The 26,910-nt window shown below is 37.8% G+C and overlaps 1 protein-coding gene across 7 annotated transcripts in view; it reads left to right on the forward strand.

The window, feature by feature from the left end:
• Positions 1–465: 465 nt before the first annotated feature.
• LOC139945765 (F-BAR domain only protein 2-like) overlaps positions 466–26,910 on the forward strand; it is a 69,647-nt gene continuing 43,202 nt past the window's right edge. For all 7 annotated transcript variants that reach the window (XM_071943169.1, XM_071943173.1, XM_071943170.1 and 4 more), the window contains exons 1-4: positions 466–598; positions 9,229–9,320; positions 21,940–22,014; positions 24,775–24,916. In XM_071943169.1, the coding sequence (XP_071799270.1) occupies positions 548–598; positions 9,229–9,320; positions 21,940–22,014; positions 24,775–24,916 (360 nt within the window). In that variant the 5' untranslated portion in view covers positions 466–547. The remainder of the gene's footprint in view (positions 599–9,228; positions 9,321–21,939; positions 22,015–24,774; positions 24,917–26,910) is intronic.

The raw sequence follows: 26,910 nt of genomic DNA on the forward strand, positions 1-26,910 counted from the left end.
TGTTATTTTATGCTTTATGTTGGGATACACCAAGTAAGAAGACTGGTCTATGACAATTATCAAACGTGTACCTTCCCTTTAATGTTTATAATGAGAAAACCACTTTGTTTGAATCATTGCCCATGCACAGGTTCCCGCAAAAATGTTAGTAAACACGCCCCAGTGTGTGCTATGTGTCAGGCTAGCCCCCATCCCCCCCCCCCCTCCCGCCCGCTATTTTTTGGTTCCCAAAGGACATTGCAATGTTTTGGTACAAGAGCAGACCAATTTCATTATGACGTAATTTTGACGGAAAGAGCCAATCAGCGGCAGGGGGGAAAAAATATTGCAATGTCGTTTGGGAAAGAAAAAAAATTCGCCTCCCTGATCCCGCCCACACCCCCACACACCTAGCCAGCAAGCCAGCCTAGTTTTTAACCCCCGATTACCGCACATGCGCAGTCTAATCAAAACATGGATCGCCATTTTGCAGACGGACACATTTTACGCACACGTATGTTATGTAGGAATACCGGATTTACCGTATGAAAATCATTGTAAGTGCAAAATGGATTTCATGGAAGAGTCGAAAACGACAGCCTTCGAGGACAATTTTTGGGTTAGTATTTCTTCTTTGTCACTCGTGAGAGTTCCTAGTGCATTGTCAGATCTTGCGGTGAAATAGATGGTTGGGAAATATTGGGAAATACGAGAGGCAAGTGCCGGTAGAATTCCGCCAAGTTGTACCTGCGCCCACCGTACCGGGAGCCGGTGGGAAGGGCGCCGCGCCGGTTAACGGGGTCATCCGTTCAAGCCTGGGCACTGTATAAAAACCACCTACGATAGTACGACGATGTTGATGTGACTAGTGAGTGGTGGAACTTTGGCTTCGTGATTATAGATTAATAAAATAAAGCAGGGTATACTATTAATATTGGTAATGGGATGGCACTCAGTCTAGTCACGGTCACTCAACTTGTGACATAGGCAGTTCCCTGTGACACTGCACTAACTGCAGTGAGTGCAGTGTAGTGTCATGAACTGTCTAGACAGTATGAACATTGATTATTGTGACACTGCAGAGTGCAGTATCAAACAGTGTCACTTGTGACAGCAGTCTCAGTTTCAATATTCAATATTCAATGTGTCACTGCCTAACGATGGACTGTTGTCTGCTTGTTTATAAACTCAAATTTCAGCAGTAGAATTAGGAATATGCAGGCCTGACTCTGTGTGCACTGTATATAGGTAGACCTTTGCTGTACTGTTAGTCTACTGTATAAAGTTACATTTTCTTTGTGCCTCTGTATTACTATTGTATTACAATGCTGTATACGTTTTCAAAATGATCATGAGAGAGATAGATGTACATGTAGCCAGCAATAACTTCAGTTTTCTTACACATCTAAAACATTCCAAACACACACTTTCACAATACATGTGAGGCCTTTTTGTCGAGTACCATGCAAACACATCTTTAAAAACAAAATTTTCCGCTCTATACTTACGGTAGTTTTTATGTCAAAGCGCACTCAACGCACATAAAATACGAATAGTCGGACCAACCATTCGGTGAAAAGGGGTGATACAACTTACAAGGCGTCCATGCACACCGCACTATGCGTGAACAGCGCCTGTGCACCCTTACCGCTTCATCACAGGTGCTTATCAAGCATAGCTCACAAATAAAGATGCCGTTGTGTGCACAGTAAACCCCTTTTCATGGATTGGTGCGTCCAATAATTTGTGTTTCATGTATTGAGTGTGCTTTGGCAACAAACCAACCGTGAGTGATAAGTTGGAAATTTGATTTTTTTAAAAGATGTTTTTGCTAAATTACTCAACAAAAAGGCCTCACGAGTCACATGCATTGTGAATATGGGTGTTCTGTTTGTTGGGAATATGTTAGATACGTTATACAATGGAAATTGAAGTTACTGGCTAAAATGACCATGAAATTTTCATCTATTCATCAATGACCATTTTGAAAGCGTACAGTTTCTGGAAGCCCATAATGGGTGCGTTCGTTTAGCTTCCCTGGGTCATCCCCGTTGTGTGACGTTTTTTTTCCAGGACGAACGTGTACAGATAATTACCCACGTTTGTCCTGGGGAAAAAACGCCACACACTGGGGTCGACCCATGGGAAGCTAAACGAACGCATCCATTGTTAGACCCTAAAGTTCAGAGGGAGCGGTGAGCGCCTTAGAGACTAGGGTAGGGTGCTGCTCTCAATAAAGTATTAATACATAATTTTTTGCCAATTGTCTTATTAGAAAATATCAGACTAAGGGCGAGCAGTTCAACCAAATCATTCCTGTTTTATGTGGGGGCCATCATTGCTGAAGTGCAGTCTTGGAAGAAGTCTGTGCTGGGCGGCACATGCTATTTTTCTCAGAGTGCTGGGCCAAATGTGTTAGTTCTGGGTAGGCCTGCCCAGCACCGCCTACCGTGGCTTTGACTCATGTACATGGTATGGTTTACAGACGGCAGCTCTATTACTGCTTGATGATTACCCCATAGTAAAGTCATAATAAAAATGGATCTGAATTTTGATGTTAACTGAAGCGATTCTAGCAAGCCTTGTGTGCATTTATCTCATGATCAGTTAGCATCACCACCACTGCGTGTAATTGTCTGTATTATGACATCATTGTTAAAGTTTTGCACTTTGGGAATTATTAATTTGGAAGGGGGGTACAATGTATACGTTGGTAACTAGGCCTGGGCGAATTATTCGAATATCCGGTTAATGGCGAATAGGTTTTCCTATCCGTAACCGCGGATGCCTTTTTTTTCTTAACCGGATATCCGCATAGGGCGCGAATACCTATTTACAAACCGGATAATTCTGTAATTACAACCGAGTAACCGGATATTCTTTAATATCCGAATATCCGCAGACGTCGGGCGACAACTGATATGAATGTTTTGTCTGAATTCTTATGAGACTTCTATTAAAAGACAGCATAAAACAGCATAAATTAAGTATTTAACTATGCTCACCTCCGTGAAGAGTTAACACAATGACATTTCACACGTAATTTGTTCAAAGATTACAAAAGTTTTCCTTCACGTAGAGTCAATCACGATCAAAACAAAAAGCAAATCGCCATCTTTAAATTAGATCCGGTCATTTTTATGAATGAACCGAGTGACACTGTCTAGAACTAATATCAATCCGCCCATAAGATCTCATTCACAAACGAATAGCGCCCTCTTGCGGCGAAAAAGCTATTCGAATATCCGGTTAATTTCGGATAGTTGGCCAGCGGTATCCGAGTAACAAAATTTCACTATTCGCCCAGCACTATTGGTAACCACTCTTGGAATTAACGGCAATAACATTTATTGGTTAGATACCTTCAACAGCTTTCGATAATATTTATAAAGCATGTTGAGAAACATTTCACTTTGAAGTAATGTGTTTGTGTAAAAAGATGTTTTGATGCTCCAAAATTTTAATCTCAGAAACGTTTATTGTCAGTTTTGTTTCTCAGATTGTGTATTCCTATCAGGGATTATTCTTTTTGAGTTGACATAATTTGCTCCAGATTTTCGGCGATAACTCAAAAACGCGACCATCTTTTGAAAATTGAAGTAAGATCATATTAGTTCCATTGATACACCTAAGGAAATACACGCGTTAGTGGGATTAAAACGATCGAACGGTTCCTAAAACCAATTCGGTATACTTTGCCGTTAAGCGCTAGTTTTAAAACATGAGATCCAAGCATGCCCTTGTCTACGTCTAAAAACTTCTAAAAACATATACACCAAACAAACATGAAAGCTTGCAAATGTCCAATGTTGTTGTATAACATACATAGGATAATATGGAATGTCGTAGCCGAGTGATCTACATGTAGTGCACCTGACTAGAGTTCTAGTATTGTCAAGAGTGTGGATTCGGGTCCCAGCGATGGCAATTATGCCTTGAGCAAGACACAATAATTGCTTCGTCCTCTGGACTGGAGGTAAAGCGTTGTAAAGCGATAGGTCCTGTGTGTTAATGGAGAACAAGGTACACTCATCATTAAGAGGAGGTATTTGAAACCTGTGTTTCTGGCATGGTTGTCACTGGCAGCAGATTTCGCTGCTTAAATGGGTCTCATCATTCAACACTATTACCTGTACCTGAATAATACACGTTTTGAGACTAATAAAAGATAAAGTGTTTTACTGTATGTGTAGGAAAGGAGTGTACTATTATTGTTATCATTAATGTGGCCTGTCATTGCCAAGTGCCGTACTCAAGCTCTGGTGTTTCTGATCAGTAATAATAAGTATAGTGTGGGTTCAAGTCCCAGTCTTGACACTTGTGTTATTTAAAGCAAGCCACTAAGTCATTATTGCTTCGTTCTTCGGATGTGAAGTTACAATGTAAAGTTGTACATTGTGTGGGTACTGTGTGTTGTGTGATGTCCATTAAAAGAACAAGGTACATGTACGTTTATCAAGCCAAGCTGTAAGAGAGCAGTGATCTGGCAGTGGCTGCTGAATGCGCCCCAGCACCTTGTAAACCCTTGTACATGTAAGGTGCTACATAAATTGGTCTCAAAATTAAAAAACCTGTCTTAAATACTTCTGTTGTTCAAGCTCCTTGAGTACTGTAAATGTACGTACCTTATTGGTAGAGTATGCATTACATTTAAGACTAGGCTATTAGCATATTATTACTATGATGCAGGTATTCTCAGAAATGTATCTTTTCCATGATGTTTTGTCAAGTAACACCAGGTTGACCAAATAATATTATCACTATTGTTCAACAGGAATATGGTATGTACTTTTAAACTTCAGAAATTACCCTCAAGCGCAATCCAAGTGTAGACTAAACAGTGTTTTGTTCTGTATTATGCGGAATCAAGTGTGCCCAGCTCTTGAATGTAAATATTTTAACTTGGATCAAATATTAACAGAGTTGTATAATCTGTGTAGGTGGCTTTTTACACTGGTCACCAATTACACAGATCAACATGATCAAAGGTGTGAAAAGGGCTTTTAAGTGTTCTTGGGTGTTTTTAAGCTTTATGCTTTTTTAAACAGTCTCATTCATACACTTACATGTAATGGTGGATAGTTTATCTTTGAATAATCCATTATGCAATTGTTGTAGATTGAGATGGGTTCTGTGTTTTGTACACCAAAGCACAAGAGGTGTAGTCTAGGGTGCCGTTTGCCCCGAGGGTGTACAAAACCCATGAATCCCCATCAAGGCGTGCAACAATTGCAAAAACAATTATTTGAAGATAAACTATACGGCACAAATATTTGTTATTGACAGGCATGATATTCTTCCTACTTTAGTCTGTTTTCCGATTTGTTTTCCCCTCAGATTTAAAAAAAAAAAATGTTATCAGTAAAGCCTAAAAATTCTATTAGAGCCTACACACTGTGTACGTGAGGTCAATCCTTGTTCTTCCTAAAATATTGTTTTTTTCCAAGGACCAAATATCATGCCTGTATTGACCTCGGTGAGGGTGTTGTTGGATCTTGTAAAATCCTCTGCAAGGTTCTAATGGCAACAGACTATGAGGAGAAGCTGGAAGAACAAAAGTTGAGGCCAAATTCCGATAGTACAGATGACTACATACAAAACTATTGGATTACATTGTGTTGCTTGTTCAACGTGACCCTTCCCATAATTGTTAATTCAAAGTAGTCTGTCCAGACTAATTGTATTAAACAATAAATGGAGTGACACCCATTCTGTTTACAAATGAACAATGCAGGTGGGGATTTTATCTGGAAATGGGACGCGATTAGATGCTTCCTTCCTAAAAGCCGTTTCAACCTTCCTGTCCTTTCTGAAGTTCATTTGATTGTCCCTGCCAGGATGATTTAAAGGGATGAACCACTCCATGGTCATTCGGAAGAGAGCATTCTCAATTATGCATCCTTGTTAAAGGAAATGTGTACGTTTCGTTAGCATTCTTGTAAAATGAATAGCAAAAAGCTTTTGGTCCTACAGCGATGGCATTTCGAGAAACATTTCACTTCAAATTAATGTGTTTGTAAAAAGATATCAGTGAAAAGATCACAGGTTAGGATTATTGTTATTGTTATTGTAGGATTAAAACAATCGAACAAACCAAAGAGGTTGATGGTATAATACACTGTGAGAAACGGCTCCCTCTGAAGTGACGTAGTTTTCGAGAAAGAAGTAGTTTTTCACGAATTTGATTTCGAGACCTCAAGTTTAGAATTTGAGGTCTCAAAATCAAGCATCTGAAAGCACACAACTTAGTGTGACAAGGGTATTTTTTTTCTTTCATAGTTATCTCGCAACTCTGACGACCAATCAAGCTCAAATTTTCCCAGGTTTGTTATTTTTATGCATGTTGAGATACACCGAGTGAGAAGACTGGTCTTTGACAACTACCAATAGTGTCCAGTGTCTTTTAGGGCTCCAAGTTAGAAGGGGGGGGGGCATGTAGTAAAAAAACAAGTGGCTTGTTGAAGCTGTACACAAGGCCAGATTATTATTTTTTTTGTAGCAGAGCAGAATCAAAATGAGAAAAATAAATTTGCGCAGGGTAAAACACTTTGTGTAACACTTTTTTATTTGAACAATGTAGCATAGAGGTTGTAACAGAAGGTTTATTTAATTCTGTCAGCTCAGTGCTTTACATATCTTGAATTGCAATTTTATAACAAAAAAATGCATATTAACTAATATTATTAGTTGAAGAAAAAAAATCAAAATCCACAAGTTAATCATTTTCTTTTTGGTAACAATTACTTTGGAGACCACTCTTGACCAATAAACTCCATTTACCAGGGGCTCCAAAATGTGAAATAAGCAATTTGATGAAATCCATACAGACTGCACTAATGACCTGATAGCTCTGAGACGATGGTTTGTACTATCTATTGATGACTACGTATGTACGTACTTTGATTTGCAAACAGAATTGACATTAGACAAGGTTATCAGAGTCAGATTCAATATTTGAACATATTGTGTATTTTTGTTCAAAGATATTACAAAGTATGCGTTTAATAATACATTATAATGTTTTATTATTCAATTGAAAACCACAAGACTGCTCAACTTTGGTCATAATTACATGTAGTTTACTGGCCTGGTGCTAAAATTGCTGGCTTTTGGCCTGCAGTCTAATTTTAAATTGTAAAAAATTGTCCTGATGTGTAGATAATTTTCCTCTGTCATCAACATCATGTCGGTTTTAAGGCCGTTGTCCAGTCTGTTCTGGGTTGGCCTGCTTTCTTCCTGTGGCTTTCCTCCTATTGGCCCTGTCCATTGCGTTCCTTGCATCGACTCCAAGCAGTTGCATGACATTCGACACAGAGCTCTGCCATGTCTTGCGTGGTCAGCGGGTTCGGGCTCACCCACAACTGAGTTGGTACACCTCTTGACCCAGTTTGCATCCTCTTTCTCTCCACACGACCAAACCACCTCAGCCTGTGCCTCCTCAATACGGTGCCTATCCCCTCCACTCCGACTCTCCTCAGCTCCTCACTTGACGGCCTGTCAGCCAGAAACACCCCACACACCCACCTGATCATTCTCATCTCTGCTCGTTCCATCTGCTAGATGTGCCCCACCCTTGTGGTCTATTGTTTTGGGTATCTTCCCATGGACTTGCAGAAAATACCTGTGGAGCATCCCTCTCTGAAAATACCTGTGGAGCATACCTCTCTTTAGAATTTTTCTGTCGAGCCCTTACATTGTACAGCAAGCCTCCATAAGGAACTGAATATGGGGCATCCGTTCAAATTCTCATGTTTCCTATCGTTCCCCAAGAAATGATAAAGATGGATTGCTTTTGTAAAAACAACATGAAGTAGGTTAATGTATCCAGCATGTTAAACAATGTAATGACATGCTGAGAACCAGCCATTGGTTTTTCACTCTGTTCTCCTGACTCACACAACAGATTAGGCTAAAATATTATCAGGTTTGTAATATGGTGGATCACACAAAATACAAACATTGTCCTGCGAGCGCGACTATTGTGTCAGCTCTACAATCCTGTACATAAACTGTACAACACAATTTCAAAAAAGAAAATTCTCCATTGTATTTTTTTTATACTGTTATCAATAAGCCAAATGTGCCGTTTATTTTAAAAGGTAAACTAATTAACCTACATGTATGATGAGTTAACCAGCGTCAACCAGCCTCAAGAATGTACAAGTGCAGACGATTCTGTGCACTATAAAAAAACCGTAAACAAGAATGAACATTCAGGGAATGATTTCGTCAAGGCAAAATATTTAGACTGAACTTGTTTTGTGCACACTGAATGCTAATATTGAGTAGCAAATCCCTTAATACATTTTGCACAGTAATTTGCTCTGCTACACAAGGACAGACTCGATACTTCACGGTTCTTTCTAACCATTGCCTTGGTGCCCTTGAAACGCCCCAGTAGAAATGTCTCATACATGTACATGTAGGGTGCCCTTTACTAAAGGAGAAAATGCCTTTGCCCTTTTAAAAACAAAGCATACAGGCCTGCAAGGGAAACTGAACATTCTGTTAAGCGGAGGTGACAATCTCCTTTAGTGTAGCGTGGGTTCGCTTATAGTACACTGCATGAACTGAGGTGACATGTCCTTGGCACAATCTTGTAGGTTTTGTGAATGGTGCAGTGATGGTAATCTCTTAATAATTGTATGTGCAGGTTCATGTGTAGCCTGGTAGACTATGTCAAACGTCTGCGTGTGACTCTATAGGATAACGTGAACGAGAAGTGTCCCTGAACCCTATAGGGGTGTCATCTTAATTACTTTTGATTGATCCTTGGTACCAGACTGTGATTAGAGCGGTCGTGATTCAAAAGGGCGGGGAAGGATGATCAATATTTATTGCCGGCTTTGGTCGCAGGGTAACAATGCAATGTTGATGAACAATTGCAGGTTTTATGATCGCTAACTGAAAACTTTGTAAATGTTTATACTCCATTGCTCCATTTCAATAATGTTTATACATTAAGGCTCCTGTACATTAATATTAAAAGTATTAACTGATGAACATGACGACTAAATTGTAGTTTTTCTTAAAATCAATCAGTAATATTGTTGTCATCTAAAAAAAAAAAAAATTGTATGCTCAGTGTACAAATAAAAAAAACAAAAATCACCTGTTGGTCGTCCTCTTTTTTTTTTTTTTTTTTAAAGAGGAGGATCAGGGACTCTTTAAATTATTTTATAATTTTATAGAGTTTCGGTTTAGGAAGGAAATTAATTTTGATTGTTTTTTTATTTATTTTCTCCACAGGGGGAAAAGAATCAAGGTTTTGGATGTCTCTATCATAACATGAAACATGGACAAATATCAACTAGAGAACTAGCAGATTTTATACGAGAAAGGTAGGAAGCAACTACATGTAGATCATTTATTGCCACACTCCCGACCTGTCAAAACTTTTGTGAGAGTCCTTGGCTTCCCAATTTCATAGCGCTGCTTAGTGGCTGATTTTGTGCTTACTGTGCAATTTCTATTTCATAGCGCTGCTTACCAAACGAAAAGGCATGCTAACCTTCCAGTGCTTACCGCACAAAAAACAATGACGTCACAATGCGAATCCACGGTAAACACACAATATGGTCGCCCAATTTTTCTGCTAACCTGTGAAATATGCTAAGGCTTAAGCAAACTTTTCTGCTACAGTAAGCATGCAAATTTGCTTACCGTTAAGCAGCGCTATGAAATTGGGCCCAGAATAAATCAAAGGGTACTGGTAAGCATTTTGTTTCCCACTGATAAACCTAAGAAGTATAAGTATCAATCATACAACATGTGAGGCCTGTTTAGGAGGCCAATGCTACACCATAAACCCTGTCAAAGTTTTGCAACGGGCTGTGAAGGGAAAACAAAAGCTGTTGCTAGAAATAGCTGTGACATCATCAAGGCCTTATCACAACTGTTGTAAATATAGTGATTTAGTTGCCATTGTGTTGGCACAGCCATAAAGGTTTAGACTATTGGTGAACTTTGGTCTCTTTTTCATTGTTTATTTTGAAGTTAGTTTGGTGTGGGAAACCAACACAAACTGCACATGACAAGGTCCCAAGAACAGGGCCATTGTTTCAGGGAAAGAGTTCGTCCAGCATTTTTGATAGCAAAATAAATTAGACAAAATAAATTAAAGTTTGTGCACACTGAATGCTTGATTGAGTAGCAAATGATGACTTTTGAGTAGCAATGCACTTTAGGACGCATTTGCCTCTGCTACATGTATGCTATGGGAAATTATTCCTTGTTCATTATCAACATGCGAATAAATGTACCCTTTTAGGCAAAATATTTCCCAGCTCTGGTGCAAAAAGCTAAGTACTGACATCCCTGTAAAAAACACTGTAAAATTACGCATTTTTTAACATACAGAGTACGTGTATGTGATTATTTCAATTCACCACAATACTTCTTGGTTTTGCCATTTTAGAGGGCAGTTTCCCTAGTGCGTTCTTGTGTGTAGGGAGTATTTTAGATGAGGTGCGCATGGTTGGACGCTCACCATATCTTGATGTAATTTGACAGAGTTCCAAAACGGCAGCCCATGGACAGACAGTACATGTAGCTGCTTATGATGTCAGTGCAGGGTCTATATCTAGCTCTTTTCACGCATGAGCTACTTGGATGGGTTAATAATTAAAGTGGTAGACACGCACACCTGTATAACATCATTGTTTCCCTAGAATAGTAAATTCATTCCCATCCTCTACATAGTTTCAAAAAGCACACTATCAAACTAATGAGGGACATAAAGGAAACTAAATGTACACACGTAGATTTGTAACTTACATTAGTTGGTAGAGTGCTGGCACGTTAATGCGGAGATGGTTCAAATCCAGCTCAAGACAGTTTTGTTTTGTTCAAACCCTAATCATTTATAAGAAAAACAACAACGCAATGGTTGATTTTTTTTAATTTGATTTTTTTAGTTCATACTTGGCTTATTTCGATTGCAGCGAAGCAAAAAGACGATGTAAAGGGTCTTCTTGAAATGCCTTATTCTTGACTTTGATAAGGACTGTTATTTTGATGGAAATATTTATCCAATAGGATTGGTAGATACATGAACTTGATTTGTGTAAAAAGAAAAGTGAAAAAAGGGAATTAAAAAAAAAAAATTCAAGCCTGTATACATACTAGATTATTCTTGAAATATATCTTACCTGAAGTCACCATCGACCCTTGTTATTTTGAGATAATGATCTCGTCCAAAAGGTAATGTGAACACCTCATGTGTTCTGCCTGAAACCAATCTTAAAGAAGTCGCATGTGTCAGGTCCAAGTAATCTACATTAGGCCTTATAAAATACACACCATACACAGACTTGGAATTGCACAGAGGCCATGGAGGCTATCCTCTGTTGCCCAGGGCCCAATTTCATAAAGCCTGTAAGTAGACGCTTATTTTCTAACCAAGTGTATGCTTTTTACTTCATAAACACTCCTAGCCGTCTGTCAGAGGGAAAAGGCACGCAAGGTTTGCCGACTGTTCTCGTAATAGCAGATGACAGCAATGCAGATTCATTGTGAATGTGAACACGCTCTTTCGAGTAAAATCTTTGATAATAAAGCAGCAAAAAATTGTATGAACAGTTTGATGAAATTGAGCCTTGGTGCCCCTTCAAAGGTTTCCAACAAATTTTAAGATTTTCCAATGACAGTGACCTAGTTGCAAAATGACAATGGCATTTCCCTCACAAAGTTGATATAAATTACAGAAACCTATTAAAAGAGGTAATTTCACTTTCTTGCCCTTGGTCATGTCTTGGTGCCTCTCGAAATCACCCAATAGAATTTTTTTCAATTTTCCTCACGAAGGTGCCCTGAGTAACCCACCTTGGCCTTACAGGATAAAGAATCAAGACTGGGCAGTACATTTGATCTTTGAGAGGGCAAGATCATTTTCATTTTGCAAACTGGCAAAGGGCACTTCCATTTCAAAATCTTAAATTACGTGAGGAACTTTTGAAGGGGAGCCAAGACCATGGCCTCCATGCGATTCCAGGTCTGATGTATTGTGCCGCACTGCCTGATTGATTTGCAAGCCTCATGAACACATGTATTCAGTTATAATGAAATTATTCTGATTCAATTTGAAGTCAAGAATCAGCAGGGTATTAGTTGGAAACAATATCATGTAAAGTTGATTGCAGGCTTTCTTCATAGATCTACTTCAGCACAACAAAATTATGCTTACAATGTACCTGCCAAAATATTGTACCACATACCATTTGTGGCTTATGTCATGCTAATTGCTGCTTAAAGACTCTAGACACTATTGGTAAAATTTTGTCAAAGACCAGTCTTCTCACTTTGTGTATCTTTACATAACAAACCTGTGAAAATTTGAGCTCAATTGGTCGTCGAAGTTGCGAGATAATAATAAAAGAAAAAAAAACACCCTTGTCATACGAAGTTATGTGCCTTCAGATGCTTGATTTCGGGACCTCAAAATCTACTTCTGAAGTCTTGAAATCAAATTCAGGGAAAATTGCTTCTTTCTTGAAAACTACGTCACTTCAGAGGGAGCCGTTTCTCACAATGTATCAACCGCTCCCCATTACTCGTTACCAAGTAAGGTTTTATGCTAATCATTATTTTGAGTAATTACCAATATTGTCCACTGCCTTTAACAGGAATTTGTTAAGCAATATTTTCTGCTTATATTGAAAGCAACTCTATAGTATTAAGAACTCTATGAAATAAACCTTAGATTTGTATAATTTGACTTTATTTGGGTTATTGTCTTACGATGTAGTTTATTGACTTTTTGAAATTCATAATCATAAAGTAATGTTTGTGTACTGTACATATATGTATGAGGGAGATTGGCTGTTGCCAGCTTGTTGTTTACATGGTGGGAACTACATGCTCGCCAAGTTCCATTGTGGGAAGATCATCTAAACAAAAAATAATAACAATGGTATGGCCCATATTATGTTCCAGGTTCAAAGTTGTAACAATCATGTCTGGCGTTGAAATACAAGGTATGTGTGTTTGTGCGACACCATGAATTGTTACTGCTACATGAAAAAAATACCCCCTACACATGTACATGTACTTCTCACCTCCTAACTTGCCTTACATGTATCACCGCTTGAGGTCCTACATGTAGACTGCAAAGGGTTTAAGATCTAGTACCATGGGATTGTCAAAGTATGGGAGCTGAGCTGCAGAGTTGTGGATTTTAGACTGCTTTAACTTTGAGGAAATTTTTAAAGCAGAGATTTGTACGTTTTATTCTGATTTCACGTTTGTTTTTATGAAACATAATTTCCCTTCAATTTGACTGCCTGGGAACGTATATGTACCATCAAGGGAAGGGAAGGAAGACAAAATCTCTTTGTGTCCCCTCCTGCAGTGTCCCTTTGTACGTTAAATCAAATATGATTAAAAACAAATTGCAACAAATTAATCATTAGGGTGCTCAATTACGGCCAGGACAGTTGTGCTACATCACGCGATACGCGCGACGCGCACAGCAGGGGTTGTTTACCCGAGGGCCTTACCATTTCATAGCTGGAGGGGTGTTGTGTTGAAAGAAATCATTGAATAATTATAATTTTTGCAATTATTTTTACTTTTTGACAAAAAGTGTTGATGTTTTATGACAGAAAAGGTGTTTGTGACCCGCTACGTGAAAATGATTCAGATGTTGACTATTTCAAGAATTGAGTTATATGCATGGCTGGAAAGAACACACCAGCAGCAGCAATTTGGTATTATATGTCTAAGCTTTGGGGTATAACGCGTTGCTGAGTTACTCCCGTTTGAAATTAGCCAATACACTATTTTTGTGAAAAACGAATTACAAGTAAAGTGATGTTTTCAACTACAATTTCACGCAAAAGGATACAAGTTAGACAAAAGTATGGTCACAAAATTGTTGTATTCATAGCTTTATTGCCTAAAAGTAAGTGTTCCAAAGGTTTTCCATGCAAATAGATCTTAAAAAGTAATGATTAAAAAAAAAAGATTTTGGGAGTTGAACAAAGAATTGACTAGAGTGGGATTCAAACCAACGACCTCCGGATTAACGTGCCAGCACTCTACCAACTGAGCTATCTAGCCCTAGATTGGCGGTGTCCTTATTTGTCAATATCTTTGTTTGGGGGTGCCAGTCAGAAGCCATACAACCGTTAATTGCCGTGTAGCCAGGGATTACACCCAAATTACGATACAACCTAGTAAGCGGCAGCCAGGGGATCACCTTAAGGGGATGCGACTTTTTGTTTCAGATATCAATATAAACCACAAGGGAAACTGTCCCTAGACACCGCCAATATAGGGCTAGATAGCTCAGTTGGTAGAGCGCCGGCACGTTAATCCGGAGGTCGTTGGTTCGAATCCCACTCTAGTCAATTCTTTGTTCAACCCCAAAAATCATTTCAAAATTTACCCAGTCAGTTTCCCTTGTGGTTTAAAAAATATGAAAAACATTAAACTGTTTGTAGCTTAATAATGCATTGGGCGACATCTGCTTCATTTTCACAGAGTGGGTCACATTTATGAATGGGAATCAAAGTGTGTTGAATCAGTTTTCAACTAGCAGTTTAACCCCGCCGAGGCCTGGTTCGAGTCGTCTCGGTAAAATTATCAAGAACCAGGCCTCGTTGGGTTTAACCACTAGTTGAAAACCTCTTCACCACACATTGATTCCCTTATTTAAAAAAAAAACCATGGATGGGATCATGTGCTGGCATCACTAGCCTCGGATGAACTTTTACTTTAAGAGATCTCATGGGAAGAAACCCTGCTATTGCTTCATGAAGCCGACACTTTGTTGCTCCGGGTCCACGGAGAGAGGAGTTTGACACCCTGCACCGCTAACTCCGGGATGGAAGCTTTAATTTGGCATTAATTGACTGTGTCTCATCGGAAGAGTCTGCTGGTAAAACAGAGAGACGGTAAAGAGTGGATTACAGAATGAGGATCCAGCAGCTCTACCAAGAGCAGTGCGTTACATCCAGGCCTGATACTTCACACAGGCAACGATTGCCTCCATGCCCCCTGGTTGGTGCCCTTGAAATGCTCCAGTAGAAATTGACAATTTCCTCATTGTAGGGTGCCCCGTTTGGCGAGGAGAACAGAAAATACCTCGCCCTTTCAAAAACGAAGCATACAGGCGTTCACATCAATACATCAATACTAACCCCCAGAAGGGCAGGGCAGGGCCGTAAAATTGCTGATTTGCTGATGAAAGTGACTGCTCTGTGCGCACACTTGTTTTAAAACACTTTTTGAGCTGTTCATTTGCAGATGGGCATGTCATCATGCTAGCATTTTGACGCAATCTGATTCAAATGCGTGCTTTATCCTTCAGGTAAATTTGCATATAGTGAGACATATCACAAGATCAAAGAAGAATGAGAGGGGCAGGCCTCGAATTTCACGAAGGCCCTGGAGGTCTCCGTTGCCCTTGTCTTGGCCTTTGTGCCCCCCTTAAAAGTTTCCCATAGACTTTCAGGCCTGATTGCCTCTATGGCCCCTGGTCAGTGCCTTGGTGCCCTTGAAATGCTACAGTAAAAATTTACAATTGCCCTTTACCAAGGAAAAAATGCCTTGGTGCCCTTGCCCTTGCCCTTTCAAAAACGAAGCATACAGGCCCGGACGTTAAGATTTTGCAATGGAAGTGCCCTTTTAAAAATGAAAATGGGCTTGCCCTCTCATCAATGGAATTCCAGGCCTGGAGGGAACGAGTGACTTGATGCCTCTTTTGACCAAACACACAATACATTGATCAACCACAGGACTATTTTAAATATTCAATATATTGAGTCACACTTCAAGAGGTTACGATCCATGGCATTCTTTGGAAACATGGTGTGGCAAGAGCGAGATCATACACCACTGGGAACAAGGTTGGCAAATCTCTGTCTGGATGGTGGATGCCCAATGTTGTGTGAAATTGTGCACAACCGATTGACTACACCACAGGGATGACTCACAACTTGTCAAGTTTACCAACCCCACAAGGTTCATTATACCACCATAACGGCAAATTTCTTTTACAATTTTTGTCTTTTGGCACCCAGTTTATATAGTGAGGATCACTTACTAATATTAAATGCAGACTTGATCACTACTGTTATTATAGACAGGAGAAGACATAGATCTACGTACATGTTGTTTTATTAGTTCATTAGATAATTGCATTGTTGACTGTGATTTGTACAGCTTTGATTAGGCCCGACAAAAAAATTGTTTTGTTTCCCTAATCTGTATTAACCTGACCGATCATTGGAAAACCTGCTATTTTTTAATTGAACTTAAATTTTGTAATTTGTTTATTTTATAAGTATTATGATCCAATGTAATTGCATAAAAATATAAGAATGTATTTGCTGTCAGATCCTTAGATGTGACTATGAGCCCTCAACTTGCCCTGTTAAATTATGTGTTCACATTCTGTGAGCTGCTCTAGTGTATGGTACAACACATGCACAACAGATTGTAAGTTAGCAAATTGCTGTTGACTCAGAACACATAGAACTGAAAAGAAAATACAAAATAGATTTTGGTTGATGGCAAGCTGTTTAAAGCCATTGGACACTTTCGGTAAACAGTGTTGTCCAAGGCCCACACTTCGTGTACCACAACTTATATTATAAAATAACAAACCTGTGAAAATTTAGGCTCAATCGGTCATCGGAGTTGGGAGAAAATAACGGGAAAACCCACCCTTGTTTCCCCACGTAATGCCATATAATGACATGTGTTTAAAATAAATCCGTAATTCTCGCTATCGATAATTGACATTGTTTTAATGTTTTCTCAAAAAGTGAAGCATTTCATGGAACAATATTTAAAGAGAAGTCTTTCACCATTACCCTGTAAATTATTTGTAAATCTGTGACTTTTTTTTTTTTTTTTTGGTACCGAATATGTATAATGGCTTTAAAAGGGTTTTAATAGTCTATGTTTACTGAATGGTATGGAAAAAGGATGTGTTTACAATGTAGGTCAGGTACAGTGCAATGCTCGACTTCTGAATATGTACAAAATGTGCACAGTACTTTACTACAATCAAGCCTTGATGGAAAATCACTTATAGAATGTGCAACGTACATGAAGTACATTAACATCATGTTCCCAAGTGTTATGATAATTATATGTCTACTATGATTGAACACAGGGCTGGTGTACAAATGTATGTTGTTATCGAATCAAAACGTTAATCTCAGACCTTGTCTGACTGATGCTACTTTTGATATGTACAATGTACTTCTCATGCGCATCTATCAACTAAAATGTCAAAAAAATCCACTTGTCATTTTTCAAGAAGACAGAGAGGGAAAATCTGTTCACGTTGTATGGTTAGGATTTGTACAATTTTTCCATGGGGAGGGGAAAAAGGATTATAGGTTTTGCAGGACTGGAATTTCATCTGTGAGAGGGCAAGGCCATTTTCATTTTGAAAAGGGCACTTCCATTGGAAATCTTAGATAAAGTCTTTGAGAAACATTTGGAGGGGCATCAAGGCCAAGACCAGGGCAACGAAGGCCTTGGCCTCTGAGGTCTCAGTGAAATTCCAGGCCTATATATTATTTTAACATAGCATTACTGACATGACAGGTTGGTGAAAAATGTAACCATATTGTGTTGCCGCCGACCACATGCCAATCGTTGTGACTGCGACCCCATGGGGAGTGTGTTAAAGGGATGCTGTGACCACCATCCGATTTTTGTTTTTTTCCGGAAGAGAGAACACATTGAACATTAAACGTGATCAACTTTTAAGAAATGTTGTTAATGTTAATTACTATTTTTTTGTATATTAATTTTGACTTCGATTTTTTTTTTTTTAAATAAATAATGTGGGTTACATAATTATTTTTTCAATTTTTATATTATTTATTTCGATTTTTGATACGGTTTCCCCCTTTTTTTTGGGCTACTGAAAAATCTGTAAGATTATTATGAAATTGCCTTTTAAAAGATGGAATCTATAAGCTTTAGAGCTCTATTGACCCCTTTGCACCAACGTACACCACAACTTTAAGTACTGTCTGCCAGACTTACATTTTCCAATGCCCGCCCTCTTTGGAAAAATAAAACAGGCCTTTCCATCACAAAGATTAAATAAACAAAAATACAAAACGAAATATTCATTTAAAAACAAGGTAACCACCTTTAAGTAGCTGTGTTCACTCATACTGCATGTAATGTATACATGCTTGGGGTGGAATTTATGAATGGCAACTTCCTCATTGCTGTAATGTATGCGCACCTGCTAATTCCTTATTCAAACTGTCGTGTACAAAATGTGTCATCTATATTCCTAGTAACATGAATTATGCATTATGTGTCAGTTGAAATGAATTAGATTTCTCAGCCTTTTGGTAGGATTCACCTTAACTAATTCACAAAGCATCTTTTCAGGAATTTTCTCTTTGGTTGCCCAGTGCATGTATCCGTCCATCTTCAATCAAGACTTTTTAGAGGGATTGTTCACATCTGGTAATGACTGAAAATTAATGGCAATAACAACCTATGTCATAATAATAATAATAATAATAATAATAATAATAATAATAATAATAATAATAATAATAATAATAATAATAATAATAATAATAATAATAATAATAATAATAATAATAATAATAATAATAATAATAATAATAATAATAACAGTAACAGTAACAGTAACAGTAACAGTAACAGTAACAGTAACAGTAACAGTAACAGTAACAGTAACAGTAACAGTAACAGTAACAGTAACAGTAACAGTAACAGTAACAGTAACAGTAACAGTAACAGTAACAGTAACAGTAACAGTAACAGTAACAGTAACAGTAACAGTAACAGTAACAGTAACAGTAACAGTAACAGTAACAGTAACAGTAACAGTAACAGTAACAGTAACAGTAACAGTAACAGTAACAGTAACAGTAACAGTAACAGTAACAGTAACAGTAACAGTAACAGTAACAGTAACAGTAACAGTAACAGTAACAGTAACAGTAACAGTAACAGTAACAGTAACAGTAACAGTAACAGTAACAGTAACAGTAATAACAACGAACATTGCGCAACACCTTAATTAGTATACTCTACTGCGCATTACAAGAAATACCAAAAATGTAAAGAAAAAGAAGTTTATAAGTACATTACACAATACACAAACAGATCAAGAGAAACATTTCACCTATAAGTACTGCGGTTATGGAAAAAGATGTCACTTTTTATCCAGTTGGGCCGAAGTTTCAGCGATGTCTCAAAAACACAAAATTTAATATTCTCTGGTTAATTTGATTGTATAACTGCATTTATATAGGATTTAATTATTCAAACAGTTCCAAAAACAAACCGTATACTTTGCCTTTAAGAGGACATGAATGAGTTATTTTCATCTTCGATGAAGTTCCATGCTTCTCCTCATTGAACCCAAGTCTCGACACTCATGGGGTGACAGGTCTATTATTATTGTTATTATTATTATTATAATAGATGTTAAATTTGCATCGGGGACAAAGAATATTAATTTTTGGTTTTTATCCATACACCGATGTGTGTGTACTGTATACTCAGTACCGAGTATACAGTGCTAACACATACATCGGTGTATGTATGGGTAAAAACCAAACATTAATATTAATGTTATCTTCTTTTTGTTTTCCTCTTATAAAGTGGCTCTTATCCCTGTTTGCGGCAAACTTGGATAACAAATAATACATCCGTATACTATATGGTTTTATTAATACATTTTGTACTTCTGTATACTGTACATGTGTTGACAGAGTCTTGTTTCTTCTTATGAGTCATCCAAAGCAGTAGTGTGCCTGCTGTGGTGGAGTCAGGATTAAATTTTAGTCTGGAGTCAAAATGAATGGCACACTTTGCACATGTGGATGCATTCAAGTATTGCACAGTATGTACATATGTGCTGTGGATGAAGTCAATTGCGAGCTTAAAGGGTTTTGATACCCTTTGCACAAAATGTAGATTAAGTTTTTGGCCATGACATGAATCCCTACTCTCTGTGAATCAAGATGTATATGTAATATAATTTACCTGTAGAAGTTTCAACCTCATTAGTTGTTAAGTTTCTTAGAAAAAAAAGTGAAATTCACAGAGCGATATTTTCAAAAGAGTCGTGAAAATATGTTGTACATGCTTATTAATTTTTTTCTGAGACAAAAAATAATTTTGTGTGAATTCTTATAACACATATCTCAAAAACTAGAAATATTTTAAGGGAAGCTTTATACTATCATTATCTTGAAACCCTGTCAGTTTAATTTTAATCTGTGGACATTTGGGTTTTGTGTCGTAGAAAAGTACACAAACCCTTAAAAGATTTTGCAATGGAAGTGCCCTGTGCAAAATGAAAGGGGCCTTCTCTCTCTCAAAAGTGAAATTTTAGGCCAGCAAGCCCTGCATTCTTTCGGATTTTTCCTCTGAATTCCAGCACTGGCCACTGTATTAAAGACACTGGACACTATTGGTAATTGTCAAAGACCAGTCTTCTTACTTTGTGTATCTCAACATAGGCATAAAATAACAAACCTGTGAAAATTTTAGCTCAATTGGTCGTCGAAGTTGCGAGATAATAATGAAAGAAAAAACACCCTTGTCACACGAAGTTGTGTGCGTTTAGATGGTTGATTTCGAGACCTCAAGTTCTAAACCTGAGGTCTTGAAATCTAATTCGTGGAAAATTACTTCTTTCTCGAAAACTGTGTCACTTCAGAGGGAGCCGTTTCTCACAATGTTTTATATCATCAACCTCTCCCCATAACTCGTCACCAAGTAAGATTTTATGCTAATAATTATTTTGAGTAATTACCAATAGTGTCCACTGCCTTTAAGTATTGATGACAATTATAACAGGCATTGAACTTCACTCTTGAAGGGGTACAGCAGTTTTTATCTGGTTAGGGGCCCTTCTATGAGAAAAATGTAAATTTGTATTGGAACTTTGCAAAGGGCACCACAGCAAAAGCACAGGGCACCACAGCAAAAGCACATGGCACCACGGCAATTGCTGTGGGTTATGTGGGTTATTTCGAGGTCTCATATAAACAATTCCCCTACTTTGGAACAATCTGCCTCTTAATATCCGTAACATGTCATCTATTTCATAAGTTCCAAGAGGCTCTCAAAACTATTTTTCACTGCTGCTTTTCTCTAGATACATGTTTCCTTACTTACGCCATGAGCATCACTTGTGATGGACAATGACGCATTATACAAATTTAAGTGTTCTTCTTATATTATTTATTATTCCATTGCATTGAATATTCATTCCATTGAATATTAAGTACAATGCATTAGTACTTAATATTCACAATTGCATACATGTACCTGGTCAATTTTTATAATTCAGAGCTCTATAGTTTGACCTTAGAGATGATATTGCTAGGCTGATTCCATCTCAATGTCAGACGACTCTAGCCTCGTGCCAACCAAGTCTTTAGATGTGTCTTCCCCAATCAATCATACAATATGACATGACCTAGAGTTGCATAAAAGCTGGGATCATAATGAGTTATTGGCTCCCTGATTGAGGGACTGGTTGTTAATGTTATGTTATGGAGAAAGAATAATGAGAAAGTGTAGATTTGTAGGTAAAGTGTTCGAGCCAAAGGCTAAGATATTCTAAGCTCGACAATGCCACAGGTCAATCCACAGTGGTTGGTCATTTTGTTTGGAGGGGGCAGGATAAAATTCTGCCATCATCTTTTGTGTACAAAATGTCGATATATTGTCAAGTGTAGATAAAACCAAATTATAAAAATTAATTAGTTACACAATAGGGTTTAATCAACCCAGGCAATATCTGTGAACTTTACACAAGTAGATAAACAATACTATTGAATATACAATGTACATGTATGCAAAACAAACCAGCTCAGAACCTACTAAACAAGCTTGGAAGCATACGTGCTGTTTATAGGAGCAGACATCATGCAAATAAATTAATGGTGAATTTGATGTTTGTCTTCTCTTTTTTCTCTCTCTCCCCAGAGCTGTAATAGAAGAAGGCTACTCCAAGAGTATCAGTAAATTAGCCAAGACAGCGAGTAACAGCTCATGTTTAGGGTAAGCTTAGAGTAGGGGGTGAGATAGGCTTTCTCCTCCTTAGGCTTTGACAGGAATCACCCGAAGTGGTAATTTATGTACGCCTGACCTGAGTGGCTAAAAGCTTTATGATGAACAATGTGTCAACGAAGAAGTCATTTGGTTAGGATGTTTTCAAGAAGTGTTTAATTATGATGGAAAGAAAACTTAAGTTTGAATCATAAATAAAAATGCTTCTTGACTCTTGACTCTTAGTATGGTTTTCCAGTGAATTTGACAAGCATTTTGAAACCATTCAACTGTATGGGCTGGATTGGAAGAGTTGAACAGTGCACAAAACTCCACGTGTACTGCAAATGTGTGCGTTCACCATGTCATATTGCCGGCTGACAAAGTGCTTCTATCATTCAAAACCACACTGGATGATATTGAATGGTCTGACAGTAGGAGGGTTGACTGTGTACTGTGTAGTATAGCATCCTCCCTATTGTATCATACAGGAGGCTAGCATAGTGCAGATTGTCATTTAAAACCACAGTGAATCATATTATATAGTCAGACAGTTTACTGTGTATTGTGTATGCATTTACCATGGTGATATCATGTTGCAGGCAGTGGATGATAATAATTAGTCGGATAATAAGAAGGCTTTGGGTAGAGATTCAGATCTGTTGCAAATGTACTTGATCAGCGTCCACGGTTCTGCATTGTGCATTGCCAATGACTTCACAGGAAGTCAGTATGTACTTTTCTTTTTCAATTGTGTGTAATTGAAAAGAAATGAACAAAAGCGTTGTATAAAAATCTTAAGTGAAGATCAATATTGTGCTGCTGTATTTTCTCAGATTAATTCTTTACTAGAGTCTAGAGAGTGTATTAAGGGTGTATAATAACATTTACATGTATGTAAGGGGGCCATTCAGAATTGTCAATTTTTTAAAACTTTGTTTTAGGTGGGTTTTTCTTACAAATTTTGGATGGGTTGGTCGAAAGAAATGACTGAAAATCCAAATCCAGTTTTACTTAAATAAAAATAAATAAAAATTAAAAAGATTTCTTTTTTTGTTTTTTGAAAATTGTGGGTTGATAGGTCAAAAGAAATGAAAAATTTCAATCCAGTTTTTCTATGAAACAAAATCAGAAATGAAATAAAAGAAGACAAAATACACAGCTACCAGTCCAAAACCATTTTACCTGTCCCTTGTGGTTAATTACTTTTTACTGAAATTTTACTTTGAAGGAGCTTTGGGAGTCGACAAGCTTCAGTGTAACTCTTTAATCCTTACCCTTCTATTAAGTGGAAGCTTGTTCTCAAATGTTTGGGGCTCATTGCCACGCACCAATTAGTATCCGAAGCCGTTGATGTTTACATTGAAGACAGGTTTTGTGAGGGCTGTTATAGCGGATTGTGAAGGGTGTTATAGCGGCGTCTGATCTCGTCGCGGTGTGCCTGATAACTGTATGCTTTGTGGGAAGACTATTGCTGCCAGTTTAATGTGGCACAAGAATTAATTATTTCTCCGGATACTATTTGTGTGTATAGCAATGAGCCCCAAATAATTGAGAACAAGCATCCAGCTTCCCCTTTAGGCCTATCCATTAAGATTCTGTTTGCGGTAATGAAGGATTCAGAAGGGCTCTAGGGCCCTTATAACAATTGCTTATTTCTGGGTCAGGCACTCTAATCTTGCACAAGTCCAAACGATTTTGCATGGAGTGACATTCATGTTAGGAGGGGATGATGCTGGAAGATTGGGGTCACATGTTGGCAAATATGACTTGAGAGTAAAGCCAGGTTCAACAGAAGTGCAAGCCCACCACATGAATAAAAACAAATTTCTCTTAATGTGTACGTACATAATAACTTATTTTGTACAAACCATACAGATGATAAGTGCAAACTTATCATGTGAGTTCAGATTTAAGTAAACTTGTATTGTACACTGTACATATTGAGCTATCACGGAAATACGCAACAATATTTGTGTTTGTACACATAAGTTTGGATTTATTGTGTACGTACACAATAAGTTATTATGTATGAACATGTACACAACAAGAATTTTTTTCTTTTTCATGTGGGGGCTATATAATGCTTTCCTAAGGTTCATATGAATTGCAAAAGCAAAACAAATTATCCCATGTCACAATTGGAAACGGCACATGATTGTTCCAATTGTGATGTGTTTTCTTCAAGTCATTCGTTTAGCATTCACTTTCGCCTGAAGTTTGAACTGGGCTTAAAGGCAGTGGACACTATTGGTAATTGTCAAAGACTAGCCTTCATAGTTGGTGTATCTCAACATATACATAAAATAACAAACCTGTGAAAATTTGAGCTCAATCAGTCATCGAACTTGCGAGATATGAATGAAAGAAAAATACACCCTTGTCACGCGAAGGTGTGTGCGTTTAGATGGTTGATTTCGAGACCTCAAGTTCTAAATCTGAGGTCTCGAAATCAAATTCGTGGAAAATTACTTCCTTCTCGGAAACTATGGCACTTCTCACAATGTTTTATACCATCAACCTCTCCCTATTACTCGTAATCAAGAAAGGTTTTATGCTTATAGTTATTTTGAGTAATTACCAATAGTGTCCACTGTCTTTACGGGTTGTTCTGTTTTAAAACACTAATGTAGCTTCAAGGACTTAGTTGTGAGGTGACAGACCTCATGCAAAAATTCACTGGACACGGTCCAGTGGTCCAGAGGGTACTTGGAGCCTCCACTAATGTATCCGTTTATTCATAGTCCACATGTTTTATTTTGTTGCACACAGAACGTTCGCCCCCTTCTGGCAACTGATCAAATCGGCAACGGATAAACTATCGGCTGCCCATCACAAACTGATACAGAAACTGCAAGACGTTGTGAAGGAGGTGCAGAAATATGGAGAGGAGCAACACAAGAAGCACAAAGCGGTAAATTTTTGTTGTGATGGATTTAGATTTATCCTGAAGAGTGTGTGTACAGGGTTCTCCTCAGAATTTGTCAAAACTGGGGGGCATTCTCGACCAGAATTTCTGGAGTTTGACTTTAAAGGCATGCTAAATTTAAGAACCAGCAGCCGATTTCACGAAATGCTAGGATTAATCCTAGATGAGTTAGGATGAGTAACCCATCCTAACTTTAGGATGAGTAATAGGCCTGGGCGAATTATTAGAATATCCGGTTAATGGCGAATAGGTTTTCCTATCCGTAACCGCGAATGCCTTTTTTTTCTTAACCAGATATACGCATAGGGCGCGAATAATTTACAAACCGGATAATTATGTAATTACAACCGAGTAACCGGATATTCTTTAATATCCGAATATCCGCGGACGTCGGGCGACATTTGATATGAATGTTTTGTCTGAATCCTTACGAAACTTCTATTAAGACAGCATAAAACAGCATATATTAAGTATTTAACTATGCTCACCTCCGTGAAGAGTTAAAACAATGACATTTCTGACGTAATTTGTTCAAAGATTACAAAAGTTTTCCTTCACGTAGAGTCAATCACGATTAAAAGAAAAAGCAAATCGCCATCTTTAAATTAGATCCGGTCATTTTTATGAATGAACCGAGTGACACTGTCTAAAACTAATATCAATCCGCCCATAAGATCTCATTCACAAACGAACAGCGCCCTCTAGCGGCAAAAAACAATATTTTATATATATATTTTTTTTTTTAAATAGCGCCCTCTAGCGGCGAAAAAACTATTCGAATATCCGGTTAATTTCGGATAGTTGGCCAGCGGTATCCGAATAATGAGTAACCCATCCTAACTTTAGGATGAGCAACCCATCCTAACTTAGGATGGGTTCAATGCTACCTAGCGTCCCTAGATAGGGAACTTAACTCGTCCTAAGTCCTAAGATTAATCATTATTTAGGAAGAGTTTGGTGAAATTGACGGCTGGTCCTCAGAATGTTGGTTGGTTGGTGTTTATCTTTAGGTTTAAAAGATCCCTTGGGTATTCTTAATGGTTTTTATTTTGATGATTTAAAAGGGGAAAAAACTATCTTAAAGAAAAAAGGACAACACAAATAAAATAACCTTACCAGTTATAGTAACAATAATAGACACATATATAATAGATGTTAAATTTGCATCAGGGATCAGGGATTTTTTCCCCTTACACCAATGTGTGTTAGCACTGTATACTCGGTACTTTCCTGAGTCCTATGAAAAAATATCACAGGCATATTACTAGGGTGGGATTTGAACATACAACCCTTGCAATTCTAGAGCAGTTCTAATAGACAGTTCTAATAGACACTTTTAAATGCCAATCTTCAAAGAGCTTTACACTATTACTCTCTCTGTTTAAAGACAGTGGACACTATTAGTAATTGTCAAAGACTAGTCTTCACAGTTGGTGTATCTCAACATATGCATAAAATAACAAACCTGTGAAAATTTGAGCTCAATCGGTCGTCGAATTTGCGAGATAATAATGAAAGAAAAAACACTATTGTAACACGAAGATGTGTGCTTTCTGATGCTTGATTTTGAGACCTCAAATTCTAAACTTGAGGTCTCAAAATCAAATTCGTGGAAAATAAATTCTTTCTCAAAAATTACGTCACTTCAGAGGGAGCTGTTTCTCACAATGTTTTATACCATCAACCTCTCCCAAGAAAGGTTTTATGATGATAATTATTTTGAGTAATTACCAATAGTGTCCACTGCCTTTAACAGGCCTTGAGCACCCTGAAACCATTTAAACTCCTTATGAGTATGCAGCATCGGTTATCAGATGGGCACACAGGATGCGAATCATTCACAACAACATTCTTTACCGTCACAGGAACTGCTTAAGTTTTCATAGCAACATCCACTTCATTAGGTGCAAGTAATTGTTGCTATGAAAGCTTGTAATGCAGTTTTGATATAATTAGTAAATGTTTAAGTGCTACTACCA

Source organism: Asterias amurensis, chromosome 13, assembly GCF_032118995.1.
Source record: "Asterias amurensis chromosome 13, ASM3211899v1".
Lineage (NCBI taxonomy): Eukaryota > Metazoa > Echinodermata > Asteroidea > Forcipulatida > Asteriidae > Asterias > Asterias amurensis.